The 21373-nt window shown below is 37.6% G+C and overlaps 1 protein-coding gene across 3 annotated transcripts in view; it reads left to right on the forward strand.

Moving 5' to 3' along the window:
- The window catches only part of LOC136027472 (thioredoxin reductase 1, cytoplasmic-like), a 91565-nt gene that overhangs the window by 34856 nt on the left and 35336 nt on the right, over window positions 1-21373 (forward strand). For all 3 annotated transcript variants that reach the window (XM_065704765.1, XM_065704766.1, XM_065704767.1), the window contains one exon: window positions 7131-7191. In XM_065704765.1, the coding sequence (XP_065560837.1) occupies window positions 7131-7191 (61 nt within the window). The remainder of the gene's footprint in view (window positions 1-7130; window positions 7192-21373) is intronic.

Genomic DNA, 21373 nt, shown 5'->3' on the forward strand with positions numbered 1-21373 from the left:
GGGACCATAAGAAAATTTGCTCCAAGAGTATTTTTCTAAGGTCTTATGTCTCTCACTTGGAAGTCTTCTTATCTTCCTCCCTCTGCACTGAAAACGGAAGGCTTCTGGCTCCAAAAGTGTTTTTCTAAGGTCTTATGTCTCTCACTTGGAAGTCTTCTTATCTTCCTCCCTCTGCACTGAAAACGGAAGGCTTCTGGCTCCAAAAGTGCTTTTCTAAGGTCTTATGTCTCTCACTTGGAAGTCTTCTTATCTTCCTCCCTCTGCACTGAAAACGGAAGGCTTCTGGCTCCAAAAGTGTTTTTCTAAGGTCTTATGTCTCTCACTTGGAAGTCTTCTTATCTTCCTCCCTCTGCACTGAAAACGGAAGGCATCTCTAAGGCTTCTGGTAATATATAAAAAAAGGTAAAGGAAGTGGTGTCAGGTTTTACAGTGGAAACTGGTGGCACTGATCTTCGTTTCTTAGAACTTCAGCTAATACTGGCATAACTAAATGTGTTATCATTTTCCGATAGAAATGGCTTCACTGTCCCAGGAACATCCTAACAATATTATAGGTGGGATCTATTTATGGAAGGGGGATTTTAAAAAAAGCAAGAAAGGTGAAGTATATGGAGTATCGAACAAGAAATAGAAGCACTAGTACAAATAAATGAGAAGCATGGAAGTTGGAGTTGATCTTTGCAGCGTAAGTGCCCATCAAGACCACTTGGTGTGATACGTTCACAGAAATTTATTTGAAGAGGAGAAATAAAAATAACTTGCGACAAGATAAAAGTGATATAATTAACTGGTACTTGTTCATTATTCAGAAAACACCAAGAATTTGGTTCGTAATATCAGACATTAACCGGCTTATTGCTAACTGTACTCGGAGAGAATTAGCTTCGGTTTAGTGAAAAACTACGTTGTAGCTTTATTTTAATTAAATATTTAGTTGAATTTTGGTTAGGTTACGTTTTGCATGTAAGCCGGCTATACTTACCCCCCTATATATGTGATATATGTGAAGCTATACATATATGTGAAAATATACAGTCCAAATTATATATATATATATATATATATATATATATATATATATATATATATATATATATATATATATATATATATATATATATATCCTACCTTTCTCCCAAGTGTCTCGGTTGTTTAACCTGTGTACCTGTAAATTGATTCAACTTGGATGTTTTCTGAATAATGGACAAGTACCAAACCCATTAAATAACCGAGAAAACAAGGGCAATATGAGCCAGTGGATAGAAAAGAAGCGAATAGAACAGAAGTTTATATTTCGGCAAAAGCCTGTCATTTCATTTTAGATTTTTTATTTTCAATACTTCACGTATAGCTAGTGTGGTTTTAGAATGTATTTAGGAATAAAAAAAAAAGATAAATCATATTAAAAAAAAATTAAATTATCGGATAAACTATGAAATTTTCATAACACCGCCTTCCCAGTGTATGTGTCTACACTCTTCTTTATGAGTCCTACCTCCCTTTATAAACGATCTGATACCTCACAATTGATTTCACAAAGTATTTAATGCATATGTATAACTCCGCCCTCCCAGTGTATGTACCTACACTCCTCTTTATGAAACGTTCTGATCCCTCACAATTCATTTCACTAAGTCTTTAATGCAAATATATAACACCGCCCGCCCAGTGTATGTACCTATACTCCTCTTTATGAATCCTACCTCCCTTTGTAAACGTTCTGATCCCTTACAATGGATTTCACCGAGTATTTAATGCATATATAAAAGGAAGAATTTTTTTGTATTTCTCTCCATCTTTTTTTTTACTGTTGTCTAGGTTTTCTCATCACGTTCTTTTCTTGACACTTTATAATACAATGAAGATGTAAGTACTTCCTATTCCACTAATATGGGAATAGAGTATTTTGGCCGTCAGAAAAGAGTAGAATTTTTGCCGGATGTAATCAGGAAAAAGTATAAATAAATTAGAAGTTCTAGCATAGCTGTCTTAACTAAGGCTTCAAGCCTGTCAAGATGAAGGTGCTGCTCCCTTGGGTTTCGAATATATACTCGAAAAATGTAAATATGGTTTGAGAAAAAATAGTCATTTACAAGATACTACTATTTACTATTTTGGGACACATAAGTTTTTTTTTCAAAGACTTGGGAATTATTCTTTTTCTATATAAGTTTGTACCCGTTGCGTAAACAATTAATTCTAGGTTACAGTGAGTATGGGTAGGCTACACCAATTAGTAAAAGTTACAAACCCCTCTTCACTAAAGATGAGTGTAGCCTAACAGACGATTATTACTTACAAGTCCCCTACATGTCTTACCACTGGAACCAACTGGGTCTTATCATCAAATACACTGGAAACAAATAATAGGTACACCAAATAGCAAAATCTGCAAACCCCTCACTGCCGAAAATGATTATGAGCTAACAGCTGACCTTTCTTTACAAGTCCCCTACATGTCTCACAATTGGTATCGGCTTATTTTAGGGTTCAGTGTGTACCCTACCTGAAGTTGTCAACCCCTTGAAAGTTTCAAACTAATATATCTCATGAAGGAATTTTTGTATCAAAAAATGGATGACATACACTTGATCAGCTCATCAAGAGCTATCGATTGCCGTCGAAAAAAAAAAAATCAATCTGTCTTAGTTCAAAAGTTGATTTTTTTGCCGTAGTCCAACTTTCTAACGTCACCACTTAGAAAGGAGCAAAGGATAAGCTCCAATTTCTTTAGCAATGACAGAACTTTTAAAGTTTAAGAGGTACATCTGATAACATTTCTCTACCTCAATTCCAAGTCCGAAAAAACAAATGGTAAACCCAGCGAAAATCACGGCAGCACTTTCGGACCCGTGGGAAAATGCCGCTTTCTTGCCTCTGTAAATTTTTCTATGTAACACTCAAAGAAGATATATTGGCTGTGGGGCCGGGTAACTGCCGTATATATTTAACACTTATAGATTTTAGTCCATCTTCAATTTGTAAGTGGTGCTTGCCTGCTAGAACGGAGCTTTCCACTCGAAAGCAGAAACATGGTTTGATGAAACGAAAGCTTGGCTGCACAACTTCAGATACTCCTCTCTGACATAGGCTACATAAGTCCACTTCACTTCGCACGCCATAGGCTCTGGCTCGTGGACAAGCAAAAACCATCCTTTTTGGCCCCAGGCAAGAGTTCTGCGGAGCTTTCCAAAATGCAATGTTATATTTATAAATCCGGCCTGAGGTCCACACTTTCCGTAAAAAACGCACAGGTTAGACCCTTACCAGTTTCCAGGAATAAGCCGACATCGGCGGCATAGAAAAAAAAAGAAAAAAGAAAAAAAAAACGGGACAAAACCAAAGTGTTGCTCTCGCAACACAAATGTTAGATAGCTCAATTCCTGTTGATTGTAAGGTGATAGCAGGGAAAACAAACGTTTAACAAATTTAGTTGTGTCAATTGATAGGTGGACGTGCGGCCCCGTAAAATCCCCCACCCTTAGATTTTGAAAATACCTTTTTGGGGATATTTTCACTGAAAAACAATTTTTTCGTATTTTTATTGAAAATCGTCTTTTTGGCATTTTCGCGGAAAAAATTGAAGGAAACGGCAAGTTTTCCCTTACCCCTAGATATTTCAAAATACTTCCTCCCCCCTCCCTCCTAAATTTTTGTGATTTGATGCCGCTGATTAATAGCTACTGTACTCGACTGTTTACAGAAGGGCAGAATTAGCAAAGCATAGTCAACTTCCTGTCAGGTGCGTTTCTGTGGGCAAAGTTCCAATATCCAGTTCAGAGATATCATTTTTGGTTGGTTTTCAAAGAAGTTGGAAATTGCAATCCTGATAATTTGTATTTTAATCTAACGTTGGAATTTCTTTCCACGTTGGTGATTTTGTTTGAAATTTTATTCGGGAACTTGCCGTTATAGTCCAAATTCCTGTTTCTGTAAGGAAGTTTAAGCTCCGCAAAAAAAAGAAAATCTTTTTTTGTTATAGAAATAAAGTATTAATTTTGACTTTGACCTAGAAATTTTCAAGGAAAAGTATTCAAAATAATGTAATCTATTTTAAAATGTAATGGAAGTGGAAGTGGAAGTGCTTACAGGTATTACAAAAAATAGCTCAACCCAGAAGAATTTGGAGCAACAATAGTTGTACGCTCTTAGTTAAAAAAAAGTGCTTAGATTAACGAACGAATTGCCTAACTTAAGGCCATTTCCCGGAGGACTGTGGGTAGTTTGACATCACCAATACTGGACCTTTCAACAATGCTGGACAAAATAGCTCTCTTAGAATTTCGATTGGATATGTTCTGGGGAATGATAGGCTTTGGGAGGGCTGACGTCCCTCCATTCACTTTTGACTCTTAAAAAGAACACGAAAACTTACTACGTCCAATCAAATGGACGCAGACTACCAGTTCGATAAAAATCTTACATGCACTTGGCATAACTTACAATTCTTGCCCATTGGCCTGGGGAATTCTGTCCACCCTAAAGAAATTGTTTTATGATTTTTGGACTTTCGGTAACACAATGGCTATCTCACAATTTCAGTTGAATGTGTTTGGGAAAAGAGGATGTCAGGGAGGGGAGCTAGTTGCTCTCCATTATATTTAACTTTAAAAAGGAACTAGAACTATATATTTCACATCAAGTGAGCCTCACATAACCACCCCTTCCATGAAAACCTTATATGCCCGTCGGACGTAACTTGCGATCCTTACCCCTTGGCCTTATTATATGATCTTTGGACTGTTTTTGAGCAAATGGCTATCTAAAAAAAGTTTATCAGATGTATTTGTGGAAAATAAAACGTAGGGGGGAGCAACTGCCCCTGGTCACTTTAACTCGTAAAAAGGGAACCTGAACATCTAATCTCCAATCAAATGAGCCCCCCATCCCCGGGGTTTATACGACCACCGTTTCCATAAAAACCTTATGTGCCCTTAACCCTTGCGCTAAGGACTCTGGAGGGGTGTCATCCTCAGACATAATTCCCAGGCCCATCAACTACGTTGAACAAAATGGCTATAAAAATTTTGATTAGATGCGTTTTGGGAATTGATGGGCGTTGGGGGGGGGGGGTTGTCGCCCTGCAATCACTTTTGAATATTAAAAAAGACCCTCTCAATTTCCAATCGCATGAGCCTTTTTTGAAGTTTTTACCACAGCAAATGGTCGTCTAACAATTTCTATCAGATGCATTATGGGAAAATGCGAGGTGTGTTGGGGGTGGGTTATCCGGCTTCCGATCTCTTTGAATCTTAAAAAGGTTACTAGAACTTCTGACGACCAATCCAGTGAGTCCCTCCGAAGTTTATACGACCACCCTTTCTATAAAACCTTATATGTCCCCAGGACATAACTTACGACCCTTGCCCTGAGTGCGGCGGGGAGGTTATCATCCTCAAAGACATAATCTCCTGACCTTTTAACTACACTGAACATAGTAGCTATTTAAAATTTTGATTGGATGTGTCTGGGGGAATGGTGGGCATGTGAGAGGAATTGGTTACCCTCCAATCACTTTTGACTATTAAAACGGGCATTACCCCTTCTTTTTCCAGTCGAATGGTCTTTTTTGAAGTTTGTACGACAATAAATGGCTATCTCAAAATGTCTTGCATTTGGGGAAAATACGAAGTCTGGAGGGGGTATCCACCCTCCGATCACTCTGAATCTTAAAAAGGGCACTAGAACTTATGATCAACAGTTCAATTAGAACCCTCCAAAGTTTATATGATCACTCTTTTTATAAAAAAAACTTATATACCCCCAGGCCATAACTTACAACCATTGCCCCGAGGGCTTTGGGGGTGGGTTTTGTCATCCTCAAAGAAAATGTCCGGACCTTTCACCTACGTTGAACAAAATGGCTATCTCAAATTTTGATTGGGTGTGTTTGGGGAAATGGTGGGCGTGGGCGGGGTGTTATTTACCCTCAAATGATTGAGCCCTTTCCGAGGTTTCTACAACAACTCCTTCGATATTAAGTGCCCTGGTCTAAAACCAAAAAATAAAATAATAAAATAAATAAATAATACATTGAGCATACATCACTCTTTACGTTATTGCCCAGTCTATGACATGTAGCGTCCTGCTTTAAAGGATGTGGACCATGTCATGTATAAACTGACAGAAAGATTTGCTCTATCACAATTTGGTAAAAAAAAATTTTAGGTCAAATTTGGTAAATTTTTGAAATTTCTTTAAATTTACTAAGTTTTTTATTAAATTTGCCAGAAATATGAAAAAAAAATGTTTAGTGATTGTTGTGCCAAGTTTCATTCTTTTGAACAAAATTGGAACTTTTTTCTCTGTCTGAATTGATATTTTTTATTCTGTGGGTCCAGTATCAGTCTCTTCCACCTCATCATCACCATCAGTATATTACGTGAAGCTTTGAAAATCAGAAGCGTGGATACAGCAAACAACTTTCCTTTTCATTGAGGAATCAATTAAGCAGTCAGTAATTTATTTCTAACAGTTTTAAGAGTGTACATATATTGCAAAATACAGGCTGTTGTCCATCAGTGCAACAAGGTGTCCATCAGGCGCTAGTCGTAGGTGCCAAAAAAATTTGGGAGTATATAGGAAAAACATGCGATTTAGTGAAATTTTCCTCTCAGATTTAGTAAGTTCGTCCAGGCCATGGTGGCAACACAGAACATCCGTAGTTGTTGTTAATTTTCTAGGACTTACAACCTGGAATGCATCCTACTCCGATACATTGCTTGTAAAAGCAGTGACAGAAAGTTAGATATATAAACATTGCTAAAAAGTAAGGAATATAGAAACGGAATTTCTTTTTTTCCACCTTTAAGTATTGAACTATTGCCCGTGTATTCGTAAAATAATTTTTAAAGATAAGATCTATCTACTCCTGCATACCTTGTTAATGTTTGTAACTATTGTGGTTTATTGTATACCTGTTGGTTCAATTGACGTTTCATGACCTGATTCCTTTAATTAACCCACTATTGTAAATGACTAGAGGCTAAATTATGACAGTGGATTTGTCTTTCATCGTCGTTCAGCGAGCATTTGGTCTAGTTGTAATAGAAATTTTTTTTTCAAGAATTATAGAATGTACATTATTATAGACCTATAGTATGTTTCTAGCAGGTTATTTTTTGTTGCAGGTCAAAGACTTGTTTAAGAGCATAAATCAGGAATTCACTGCTGTTGAACTCGACAAAAGAGGTAGGCTACCTTTTTTTTTTTTTTTTTTTTTTTTTTTTTTTTTTTTTTTTTTTTTTTTTTTTTTTATATATCCATTCTCTTTTCAACTTTGACACAGTATTACTAGATATCTGGTTTAAAGTTGCGCCGAAATCTTCATTTTTTCTATTGAAAATGCACAGAACAAACAATTTTCACCCTAAAAAAAATGCACCGGTTTGAACAATTCGCAGTCGCCTAAAAAAAAACGCCATAATGGCGCAAATTTAGCCCATTTGGCCGATGCTTTGACACCTTTATAGGATGGAGTCTTGCTCTTGTAGCGTGCGGATTCACACATTGTGGCTGCAGTACATTAAAATGTGTTATTTAGTCAATTTTTTTGCTCGCACACTAAAAAGTTCATGTGCCAGTTAACAAAAACATGTTTATATTCAGATTGCTACGAAACTGTTTACACGCGATCTGATGAATTTTTCTAGACATATCAAACTCCCTAAGTACGGATATCTCCGGGCTCCTCCAAATAGTATTTGACCCTTAAAAATGACCCGAAAGATTAGAAATTGCCATGTAGGCCAAAAAACATGTTACTTTATTGATACCTCCCTTTTACCCAAATTGAAGGGTCATATCGAACCTGGTGATTACAAACTTCCTGGGGAATCGGCTGCTCCGTGGGACGCTTCAGCCTTAAAATTGCCTGAACGATGTACTTGTAACGTAACACCTTAGATTAGGTATTCTTTTCTTAGAGGACACTGATGTTCTATGACGAACAAATAAATTTTCAAATGGGGATAGTTCCAGTTATTTAGACAGTGATAAATTAAATGGAATTATCCCCGTTTGAAAATTTAATTTTTCGTCATAAAGCGGAAGTGTGGTCTAAGAAAAGAATACCTAATCTAAGGTGTTACGTCGTATATATGGAGAAATGAGACAAACCTGGTGTACGACTATAAACTCAACATTTCCTTTGCATTAAGTAAGACACAGAAGGCTGTGCCACCTTCATTAGAATTTTTTTTTTTTACTTTTGGGGAAGATTAAAGAAGGAAATTTACATCAAGGCTTTGATTGAACTTTCTCTAAAAATGATCTAGTGAATAATCCGGATGTTCATTATTTTGTGAATGACACAAAATTTGATTTATTTATTTTTTGCGCATACATATGCCAGTTTCAATATTATTATTTTATTAATTCTACTGATGACGGTTGCTGTATATGTGCTAAAAATATCTGTACTTTTGTACCTGTCATTTTTTCACTGTCTAAATAAATGGAATTATTCCTATTTGAAAATTTATTTGTTCATTACCTGAACAATTAAAAACCGTGATGGTAAATAATTATGAAATGGCCAAAACACGAAACGGTAACATTATATTTTAGTGGCCCCACAGAAGGAAACATATTAGTAAATTAAAACTGTTTCATTAAATCACTTATTTAACCCTCTTGGTAAATATTTAGTGGTTTTTCCTGTTCTGAGGAAAATATGCTAATCAAATAAAAGTAATACCATTAGATTACTTATTTTATGCTGTTTCTAAATATCATGGTCGCATTTCTGACAGCACTTCCTACCTACACATTCCCTGCATATTGGTGATCCCATATATAGCCCTAATATTATAATTCTCGGTTATTGAATGTTGTCATTTGTCATAGGTTCTTTTTTGAAACCGGTTCTCTGTAGTCTCGCCTGATGCAATCTAGTTTCGTTGGGAATACTACCGATATTTGTAAAATATATTTGAAATGATCTTAAAAAGTGAATAACAATGGAAGGAAACATGATAATTTGATTAATAGAAACATTCTGCATATTATAAAGTGTTTTCTTTGAGTTTTTTTTATATATATTATTAGGGTCATATATGGAGCCATCAGGAAGGGGGAGGTGGGGTGCATTGTCAGAAAAGTGGTCAGTATGTTTGAAATAGCATAAAATCAGGAATCTAATGGTACTACTTTCATTTATTAGCTTGTTTCCTTCTGAAGAGGCTTACCATTAAATATTTACCCTCTTTCCGAATAAAAAATTTGACTTAATGAAAAAAAGTAGGAGACATTTACCGTTTACGGGGGGGGGGGAGAGAGAAAACGTCATTCCCTCATAGTGCAGTAGAACTCTAGACATTAATGTTGTATATTGTCTACAACCGTGAAATATGGAATTTACTGAAAAAAAGCTTGGAATTTGAATCAAATTTGTTTCATAAATTCTATAACGAGGAATTCAAGGGATAGTACTCTTCCGGTCCGTGCACCCCTTCCCCCTAAAACTCGAAATTTTTACTTTAATTTCTCATGTTTTCCAGATAATTTTCAGTGTTGTAACTTGAGTCCTTTCCCTTCGAATCAATATGTGTGTAAACGTCTTGGGTTGAATAACGGGATTACTACCCCCGCCCTACACAAAATGAGCCGAACTTGACGTAACTCCTATTTAGCCTAGTATTGAAATAATCTATAACTGACAAAATTAGCCTATGTTGTTTTTTTCTATTGCTTTTTTTTTATAAATTCTCAAATTCAAATAAGCTAAAGTATGGTTGAAAAAATTTATTTCTTATCTAATAACTCAGTATTTGAAATTGACCATTCTGATTGCATTCTTTGCATATTGCTCAAAATTTTCTAAGAAATTGTGTATGTTTAAAGTCCGGTTTTGTTTTACATAATTGATTCAATAAATTTTATTTCTTATCTAAGAGTGTGACTATTTTTATGTTTGAATATTATCTGTTGGTCACTTTTAGGAGAAGAAGAGAATTTGATTAGGGAAAAAATAGACCCCAGGTGTCATGGTTCCGTAAAGTGTTGGAACAACCATAGACCGCGGGTCATGGCTGCGGAGCAAAAGTGGCCGTGTCTCGCCAGTTTGTACTCAAGCAATCTGACAGCGTAACAAAGTTCTTGCTGAGGGTCCCTGTTAAATTTAATTGAAATCCAATCAGCGATTCTTATGGTTGCGGTTGGCAAGGGTCGAGTTCTTCCCCCACACAAAAATCTCATCAAGCGTGGACACAGGATCCCAACTATAGTTGCCAGCTAGTGTGGGGCGATAGTTTAATTAGCCGATGTGTCGATATATCGATATTTTTTACTTTCGATTTTCAATATGTCGATGTTGAAATTTTGGATCATTTTTTTTTTTTTTTTTGCTCGGATTAACTGATGGTTTCGAGAAAGTTCAACGACGAAAGTTGTACTTAAAGAGTTTTTCTTCAAACTTCGAATAATATAAAATCAAACAATGAAAACGAACTTCGATTACATACATGAATATCCTGAAAACCCAATTTTTTTTTTTAAATAAACTACTGGCTATTTTTGGCCAGTAGCAAACAGCAATTTTTTCCCTAAGAGTCGGTCCCACCTCGCAGTGGTTAACTGACCATCCTTAGAAAACCCAGAAGAGACACTGATGGTGGTGACGGATATTGATTTATTGGCAACCTGTTAAAGGTATTTCTGGAACCTCATATTGCGAGACTCTCATAACTTGAGTGGATCAGTCGTTCTTGGAACTATAGACTCCCTATCAAAATTTGCAGAGCCGTCTCAGAATAGGCAACGGGCGAAGTATATCTTGCATTGACTACAAGAACATCGTTGTTTAATCCCCCCAAACTGGCTTGATTCTGTTGTGGCTGAATCAATGAGACTGTCACGGTGCTTGTATCCACTAATACAGATTCAGCAGTCAACAAGCCCAAATCCATCTCTCTTGTATTTTAATCACAACTTGGAGAAGATCGTCAGGGGAGATATAGTCCTACTAACAACTCCCTGCATTATAGCCCTAGAGTGCGGGATTGAACAAGATTTTTTTGGACAGCCTGCTGTTTGTGATACGGTGAGTCAGTCGGGTACCTAAACCAATCTGTTGACAATTTCTCTCGAAATTATCAATGAAATTCTCCTCCATATTTTGGAGCGCCCACTCTTCAGAACCATACTTGACCACTGTCATCGCTTTAGCTTCCGATATTCTAATCTTGATTTGCATACGTTTCTTCCTATGTTTCCAAACTTTTTTCAACTTTGAAAAAGCACCCTGAGCCATGGCTATTCTACTTTTAACATCTTCACTACACCCAATGTCTTTGCTAGTAATGGTACCCAGGTAAATGAAGCTGCCCACCTGATCAATCTTCTCAAACCCAATATCAACTCTTCACCTTCACTTATTCGCAATCTAGCAACCAGTATAATCAAAAGTCTAGCAGAGTTTTACATCCCCAGTTAATTCCATGTTCTCTCTTTGCCTTTGCTGTGCTCCCTAGGATAGTCCATCAAAACAACCCATTGTAAATGGGAATAGAAGCTAACCCTATGATAATCGTGACGGGTGTGACAGGACCAAGGCTTATAAACATAGAAGGCATTCTATCCAACAAAGCCTTTCGGAGGTTCTCAGCAACATTGGCAAGTCCACCCTCACTAAACGTAATTTGAGAGCAGGCTGTGAGTGAATTCTTTCAGCCCGATTAGTAACCAGGCGAGACATTTTTGATACCCTTGTCCATCCAAAAATGATAAGATTGTACATCTACCATAAGAAAGCACAAGTATGGGCCTACCAATCATGCTAAGCTCTGTAAAATTTCTCCTTTTGTCGCTTATTTCTCGGCCGGCGGAGAATTTCTACCGTCTCTAACTGTTGTAAAGTATGCATGAAGTATAAACGTATATATTTTACTTTTAGTATATTTTGAGCAATAAATGTTCACATAATGACGAGAAAATGAGAACTAACTACACAAATGGACACTTGTTTCGTATATTTGCTTAGTCGCCAAAATATCAGACTTTCAAATGTTAATAATGATTTTAATTTGCCAGGAATTGGAAACCCGGACATTAAGAGGAAATTAATTTAAACTAAATTTAAAATTTGAAACTTAATTCAAAAATATGTAATCTAACTCGGAAGCACGTTAAAAGAATTAATGCATAAAGATGAAGCAAGACAACCTGGAAACATAAAAGGACTTACTTTAAGCCCTGTGGACATGGCCGGTCATAAATTTTTTAATCATTTTTGTTTTCTAATTATCTTCAAATGGCCTTACCCTCGCAGAACTGAGAGACTAACTGAATTAAACCTTACTGAATGACTATCTGCGTTAGTTCTGCCCTAAGAAGATAGACTGTCATCAAGAAGGGAACCCCGGTTTTTCAAATTATATAAAACAAAATCTTTGAATAAAGGTACAAACGTTAAAAAATAGAATGAAATTCTGGCACTAAAACTGAATAATAAGAAGCAGAAATATGTACTATATTTTCCTGAAGGTTGATGTATTTAATTCACTTTATTATTTTTATATTGTCACGGTAAATTCGCATAGAATTTGCATAACTCTACACCTAATTTTTATCACCTAATATATCCTTTAAAAAGAACATGTCTTCGAAAATAGAAATCTCCAATCTAAACAACAACCACAGTGAGGTGTTTTCTCTTTATTTCCTTTTTTCTATCTTCATCCGAGCAATCCACTTCTACTCTTTATTTTCGCACAATTTAGTCGATTCTTTTAACATTCATAAAATATTATTAAATAAATAATTTGAAAAAAATTGCCGCGTAGCTTTCGTTTCTATTATTTGTCTCTCTGTTATTCTTATTTCCAAGAAACCATTTCTACTATTAAGCTTATCAACACTATGACAATCTTTATCTTTATTTTAACTATGACTATTACTTTCATCACCTTTTATACTGTAATGATATGCTACTTCTACTAACAAATCACTGTATCATCAAGCCGCCCCAGACTAACACAGATACGCACACTCTTCCTCCATCCCAATCTATTCAAAGCCTCTCTCTTTACACCATCCCAGGAAGTTCCCATTGCTCTTAAATCTTTCCTTACGACGTCCTTCCATTCCAACCGAGGATGGCCGGCTTTCCGTTTAGCCGTAGACGGTTGGCCGAAAAGGGCAATCTCTCATTCTTCATTCGTAGAACGCGCCTTAACCATCTCAGCCTTTCTCTCATTATAGCTTTAGAAAGCAGGATTGAACCACACTTTTCGTACAGCCTACTGTTTGAAATACGGTCAGTCACTGGGGCACTCAAAACAACATATAGGGATTTTTCGCGAAAACATCTAGCTGTAATAACATAGTCTTACTAATCTCTATGATAACCCGAGGGCTTAAGTTCCTTTCCTACTACTTCTCATAAGAATGTTTGTCTCCGCTTGGTCTTACTTCAACTTCTATTTCACGTTTATCTACCTCTGGACTAACTAGACAAGGCTCTATTTGGACCTCCGGTCATACATTAGAAACAGACCTAGACTCAATCAACTCTGAACAAACTGCTAGAGTCTCCACCGAAAGCTGGTATACAGACGATCCTGAATCAATCCTTCTAAGTCCGAGATTCTGTTACACAAACCCCAGAAAGTTTGTTTGAATCCTTTACAGGTTCAAACGACTTCTCACTGTGCTTCATATAGACGACCCAGAAAGTTCTTGTACGAAGATCAGGGAATCCTTTTAAAAATTTAAGATTATGTAGGATCCCTGAAATTTGAGCTTCAAACCCTTGATTTCCCTTGGACTCCGAGCTCTGTCTTGGGCCTAAACGAGCTCCCATTCTCACAAAATTGGTATATCCATAGCATTTTTATTATATTATATCCTAGAGTCTTTCTCTGCGTTCCTATTTGTTCATCATAAATCCTGTAAATCGTAAATAAATTCCTAACTAAATTAGCCACATAATCCTCATAACAATCAAAATAATCATTGGAAGGCAATGTCAATTGAATATACAAAAATGGAAGAGGCTGCCTACCAAACATTATGCGATGATATTAATATTTAGTTGTGGAGGACATAGTAGAATTCAATACATTCTAAACGAAAAGCAAATAGGTATCCCAATAATTAGGGTGATCCTGACAATAAGCCTTTTGTATGGAGTTGCGTTACCTTCACAAGATTCTAACATAAGCTATTCGATTGGAGATTATAGACTGACCAAAAACGATGTTTAATCTTCAGTTTCGTACACATTTGTGAAATCAGCTTTGAACGCAAGGACATATGGGAATCGGTGATCAAAATTTGAAAAGACCATAAGTATGCCATCACTGACTCTAAAGGAAGTTACACATAGCCTCCGTTGTTGTCCTTGGGACAGCTTTTAGAATACAATTTTTTGAAAAATGGTTATCCCCACTAAACTATGAAAATTTGAGTTTTTATTAGGCCCACCTAATGCACCTCCCATTGGACTAGCAGACTCTAACCAATTTTCGACCCTGAAAAGACATAAAACATCAATTGCTATTAGTGGCAAGATTGGTTGAGTTCTGACAAATCTTGGTGGTTAATGTTCTGAATGCCCTCCTTCCACGATAGTTAAAATGAGCAGACTCTCAAGGCAAAACTAGGCATGTAGCATGCTATTTATTACCCCCTTGGCTAGTTGTCCTGCTGACAAGAATTTATTGGCTCTTTCCTTTTCCTCCACGACAAATGCCGAATCAGATTCTGATTCCCAGAAGGTAAAAGTAGGACATTAGGTCCCCTGCCTGGAGATCGGATCAGGTGTAAAACCTGGGTGCTTAATCTTACCTTCCACCAGGCTTGGTTGAAGTCCGACAAACTTTTCTGTTTGATGTCTTAACGACAAGAATTTAGGGGTCACCCGCTTCAACCCCTCCCCCCACACACAGAAGGTAGGCCGGGCTCCATTCCTTGAAACCCTAGCTACGACACTACTGTACCTCTTAATCCCTTCGTATAAGTCGGATTGAGTACAAAGTCCCACAAGGTATAACTAGAACATTTATTTCTATCCCACCAAGCTTGGTGAACATCCGACGAAATACTCTATTAGATGTGATAGCAAAGATTTAAGGGCCTCCTCCTGTCATAGAGGTACGGGTACGGACTCAAAAAGGCAAAACTGAGAGATTTAATCTTGGTTAAACGAACGTCGTCTCGGACTCAACAGAATCGGCTGCTACATGTCCTGCTGACAGGAATTTAGAATTCCTGCCCTCCCTCATCCTCAAAAAGGTTGCATTTGGTAGTGATACCAAAAGGCGCAATGCTCTTACTATCTTCTTACTAGATCTTACATTCCATAAAGTTTGGTTTAGATCAAACCATTTTTTTGTGGTAGACATCCTGATGAATGTAATGTAAGAAACTACTTCTCCCCCTGGATATCATGGATTACATTCAGACACCCAATAAGTCTGATTGGGACGCTTGCTCTTACCTTCCAGTGAGTTCGATCTAGATCTAATAACCCCTTATAGTAGAACCCCTAATAAAAAAAATTCGGGGCCTCCCAGGTTTTCGATATATTATGGGCGGACATTTACATATACTGTCCACAGAGTTTGGTTGAAATCTGACTGAATTTCCTGTTTCTTATCCTAACGATAAGAATTTAATCCCCCCTTTGGTCTATTGGTCTCTGCTCTCCAAAAGGCAGGGATAGAAACAGTAACTCTTACTTTTTACCAAGTTTGACCGATATTCGGCTACCTATTTTGTTATTTGTCTTGACCACAAGATTTAAGGGACCCCCCTTTCCATCCTAAACGAGTTGATTTTCAGTTGTATATGTTTTTCTGATTCTAAAAAGTTAATTTAGATAGAAGCCTGGCCTTTCATATCTCCTGTAAAGAATATTATCTAATTAAGAAATCAGAAGGTTTGAAATTCCTTGCTTTATCATAGAGACCTTTTAATGGCAGTTTTAAAACAGAAAGTGACCATGTCTGAAGTTGAATTAGTTGGAATTCCCTTTGTGATTTTTGATTTTTTGGCTCCATAATTCACTATTTTGGTTCATGCCATAGATTCCTTTTTGAGATATATTGAAGAAAAAAACTTAGTCTTTGGAAATCCTGGATACGAATTTGCTTGCTTTACTCAAATTGAAAACTCCATTTACTCCATTTTTTTATGCTCATTACTTTATAATTGAAATCGTCGTTTCTCTTATTAAAGGTTTGAAGGTTATGTAGGCCTCAGTAGTTACTGCAGCACCCCTGGTGACCAAGGGCATACCCAAGATTTTTGTTCGGAGGGACTACAAAAAAAGACTTTACAAGACGCATCAAAAATGTGTTGATGCGCATTTTTTGCTACTTGTTTACGAGTCGGACAAAATTTCAGGGGGGAGGGGTAAACCTGGTAACACCCATCCGGATATAGCATTGCTAGTGACTTCCTGTTTCCTGACACCTTTTGTTTAAGTAAAAAAAAGTGCCAGGATGCATGTTTTTATGTCGTAACAGTCTAAATGCAACAAATACTCACATTTTTATCCCAATAGCTTTACCGTATTTTCTGTTTATAAGTAATATCTTCTTCCCAAGGCTAAATTAAAGATGCTTCTACTTTTATGGTTTTCATCTATTGCATTGCTTAAGGGTAAACCAACCTTAGTCTCTCATATGCAATATTTGACCACGCCTATTATCAGTGGTTACTCGAGTATTGGTTTGGTAAGCTTTGTACATCAAGCAGTGCTGCCAGATGTAGCATAATTATGCGGAACGTAGCATAATTAGAAACCAAAAGCATCCAAGCATAATCCTCCTTAAGATAGCATAATTGTAGCATAATCTAAGACAGTGTAGAACAACTCATAACTTCACATCATTAAACGAACACCAAAGATGGTTTATCGAATTTTCGACCAAACTAAAGTAAAATTTTCGGCACAGCGACAGACTACGAACCATCTGTAGTCCCCGAAGCCGCGTCGAAAGTCGGCGGCCCGCCGCCGAAAACATGTCGGCGCGCCGCCGCGAGGTTTGGCGGCGGCGGTCCGCCGATGAATAACTGTCGCCGATTTTTATTTAGTCCTATATAGCTTATCAAAGTGAGTACAGCTGTAACTACGGACGTTCTATTGTCTGTGCCATCTGTGGGCGATTTTACGCTGAATTTAGCGATTAGTCACTGCCAAACGTTCGATGTTAGCTCCACATCGCGTGAACAAGCTCATTTTTATACGTGATAATTACAAGGTAGTCAAAGCTTTCAAAGGAATAATTTAAGCTTTTGCACTCAGCTACAATGGATCTTTTTATGGCACTTGGTATTAACCAAGTGACATATAGCAATCGCCAATTCTGTCGGTCTGTCTGTCGGTCCCGGTTTTGCTACTTTATGCACTTCCAGGTAAGCTAGGACGATGAAATTTGGCAGGCGTATCATGGACATGACCAGCTTAAATTAGAAATCGTTTTCCCAATTGACCATCTGGGGGGGAGTGGGGGGCCGGTTAATTCGTAAAAAAATAGAAAAAAATGAAGTATTTTTAACTTATGAGCGGGTGATGGGATCTTAATGAAACTTGATGTTTGGAATGATATTGTGTCTCAGAGCTCTTATTTTAAATCCCGACCGGATCTGAAGACATAGGGGGGAGTTGGAGGGGGGGACCTAAAATCTTGGGAAACACTTAGAGTGGAGGGATCGGGATGAAACTTGATGGGAAAAATAAGCACACGTCCCAGATACAGGATTGACATAATCGGAACGGATCCGCTCTCTTTGGGGTAGTTGGGGGGGGGGGGGTTAATTCTGAAAAATTAGGAAAAATGAGGTATTTTTAACTTACGAACGGGTGATCGGATCTCCATGAAATGTGATGTTTAGAAGGATATCGTGTCTTAGAGCTCTTATTTTAAAGCTTGACCGGATCTGGTGACATTGGGGGGGGGAGTTGGGAGGGGGAAACCTAAAACTTGGAAAACACTTATAGTGGAGGGATCGGGATGAAACTTGGTGGGAAAAATAAACACAAGTCCTAGATACATGATTGACATAAACGGAACGGATCCGCTCTCTTTGGGGTAGTTTTTTTTTTTGGGGGGGGGTATTTCTGAAAAATTAGAAAAAATGAGGTATTTTTAACTTACGAACGAGTGATCGGATTTCAATGAAATTTGATATTTAGAAGGATATCGTGGCTTAGAATTCTTATTTTTAACCCGACCGGATATGGTGACATTTGAGGGGGGGGGGGGAGTTGGGAGGGGGAAATCTAAAACCTCGAAAATACTTAGAGTGGAGGGATCGGGATGAAACTTGGTGGGAAAAATAAGCACAAGTCGTGGATACATGATTGACATAAACGGAACGGATCTGCTCTCTTTGGGGTAGTTGGGGGAGGGTTTAATTCTGAAAAATTAGAAAAAATGAGGTATTTTTAACTTACGAACGGTTGATCGGATCTCAATGAAATTTGATATTTAGAAGGATATCGTGTCTCAAAGCAACTATTTTAAATCCTGACCAGATCTGGTGACATTGGGGGAAGTTTGGGGTGGGGGAACCTAAAATCATGGAAAACGCTTAGATTGGAGGAATCGGGATGAAACTTGGTGGGGAAAATAATCAGAAGTCTTACATATGTGATTTACATAATTGGAACGGATCGACTCTATTGGGGGGGGGGGTTAATTCTGAAAAATAAGAAAAATTGACGTATTTTTAACTTACGGAGGAGTGATCGGATCTTCATGAAACTTCATATTTAGAAGGACCTCTTAACTCAGATCTCTTATTTTAAATCTCAACCTGATCAAGCGTAATTGGGGGGGGGGGGCAGTTGGGGGGAACGGAAATCTTAGAAAATACTTAAAGCGGTGAGATCAGGATGAAACTGGATGGGAAGAATAAAAACCTGTCTAAGATACGTGACTGACATAACCGGACCGGATCTGCTCTCTTTGGTGGAATTGGGGGGGGGGGGGGGGTAATTTTGAAAATTGAGGTATTTGTAACTTACGAAAGGGTGACCAGATCTCAATGAAATTTGATATTTAGAAGGATCTTGTGCTTTAAAGTTTTAATTTTAAATTCCGAACAGATCCTGTGACGTTGGGGGGAGTTGGAGGGGGAAATCTTGGAAAACACTTGGAGTGGAGGAATCGGGATGAAGCTTGGTGGATAGAATAAACAAATGTCCTTGATACATGATTGACAGAATCGTACTGGATTCGCTCTCTTTGGGGGAGTTGGGGGAAGGGGTTCAGTGATTTGGCGAGTTTGGTGCTTCTGGGCGTGCTAGGACGATGAAAATTGGTAGGCGTGTCAGGGAGCTGCACAATTTGACTTGATAAAGTCGTTTTCCCAGATTCGACCATCTGGGGGCTAAAGGGAGAGGAAAAATTAGAAAAAATTAGGTATTTATAACTTACGAGTGGGTGATCGGATCTTAATGAATTTTGACATTTAGAAGGACATCGTGACTCAGAGCTCTTATTTTAAATCCTGACCGGCATTAAGCCTCGTATTTAACCTTTTCCAATCAATCTATTGATTCATAGAATTTTGTTAGAGCTCATACCATATGATCTCTTGGCTCTTAGCTCTTCTCGCCTCGTCACAAGTGCCATATGAGCTCTTAGCTCTTGTTTTCTTTTCTTTGTTATTATTATATACATTCAGTATTAAAGGGTATTTGGTATTTGAACACGGATTCGAAACTCTCATTCTTATGAATAATCCTACACTCATATTTTCTAGTCTACCGCTTGCTGAGTTAAGCGTAAATCTCACAATCTAGAAATCTCCGCTAGTTTTTGCAAAGTCATGTCGTAAGACAAGATATTATATAACTAGGTAAGGATGAAAGAAAGAGAATTCAGGGCTTATAAATATTGTGAAAACCGCTAAAGATTTCTATAAAGACAGTATTAAAAATTCCAAAGAAAATTAAAAAAGTTACTGAAAAATGCCTTAAAAATTGTGAAAACGCCGAAAAATAGATGGTGCGCCGCCGATTGTTTTTCGGCGGCGCGCTGCAAATTTTTTTTTGTCGCCGCCGCCGACATAAATTCTCTCCACCGCCGCCGAATTTCGATTCGGCGCGGCTTCGGGGACTAACCATCTGGTATTTTTTTGTTCTGATCCTGTGGTCTATGGTCTATGGCAAAGAAAAGCGCACGCAAGATATTTGAATTTAAAGACATGTGGTGATTGGTTGGATTGGATTGGTGAAGATGATTGTTTGATGAAATTTTGAGATTTAGAGGGGTTTCATGTTGTTGTTGTTGGTGGTGAACGGTGAGAGAATTTTGCTGTGCAATTAGGCCTAGCCCTTTCAACCATAGGCAATGGTTCAAGGTTCAAGAATTGGTTGATAGCTACTACACACCAGCTGATACCAGCTAGACACCAAACTATCGCCGAAACTCCAGAAGTTTTTGTGAAAAGCTTATGCTGATCAGATATTGTTTTCTAATCTACCAAAATTACTAGGTCACTAGGTGTCGTATTGAACCGATTTCCAAGTCTAATGCCAAAAATCACAGATATTGATTCCCAGTGGCGCAAGCTGCCATATGCTTTTAGTGACTCCGAAAAGATAGATATGAGTAAAATTACTACAGACTTGATGTGGAGAAAATTAAGCGAAATGAGAAACTTTACCGACGAAAGAGTTTTTCCAGATCTGGCAGAACTCGCCGAGAGGGTGCTCTCCCTACCGCATTCGAACGCAGACTCAGAAGTGATTTTTTCTTGGATCAGTGATGTCAAGACAAAAAAGCGAAATAGGTAGAAGAAAGAAAGTATTGAAGCCGTGCTGGTCACAAAATCGTGACTAAGAACAAAAGATACAGTTTGCTACAAATACGTCTCTACAGACAATCAGATCAAGCTCCACAATTCCGAGAACCTCTACGTAGCCACCCCGCCCCCTGGTCAAGAAGTCGAATCCAAAAGCGAAGATGAAGAAGATCATTGAATATGAACCACATTTTTTCCTTCTTTTTTTAATGTATCTGTAGTAAAATTTTGATGATGATGTAAGACACTATGTTTTTCAAATGCCACCAACCGCTTCGAAAAGAAAGACGACTTGCGAAAAAAGACGAAAACGTGAACCAAATTGTGAACCAAGATCCTTCCCCTGGACATAAAAAAAGCATTTTTACTTATTTTCTATGCTATTTTACCTTTTTCTTTGCCTCCTTTGTTTATACCCCACTATTGTTCCCTTAGCGGGTTAAAAATAAACTATTAGGCTATTATTACCAGATTATATTCTATTCAGAACCTTTATTAAGATAAGACAGAATTCGACTTGTCTTAACTGATCAAATTTTTCGTGAAACCTGGAAAAATATAGAAGCGTAGCATAAGTCTTTCCAAAAAAGCATAATTTTGGGCTCAAGGAAAC

This window comes from Artemia franciscana, chromosome 5 (assembly GCF_032884065.1).
Source record: "Artemia franciscana chromosome 5, ASM3288406v1, whole genome shotgun sequence".
NCBI classification, from domain to species: Eukaryota; Metazoa; Arthropoda; class Branchiopoda; order Anostraca; family Artemiidae; genus Artemia; species Artemia franciscana.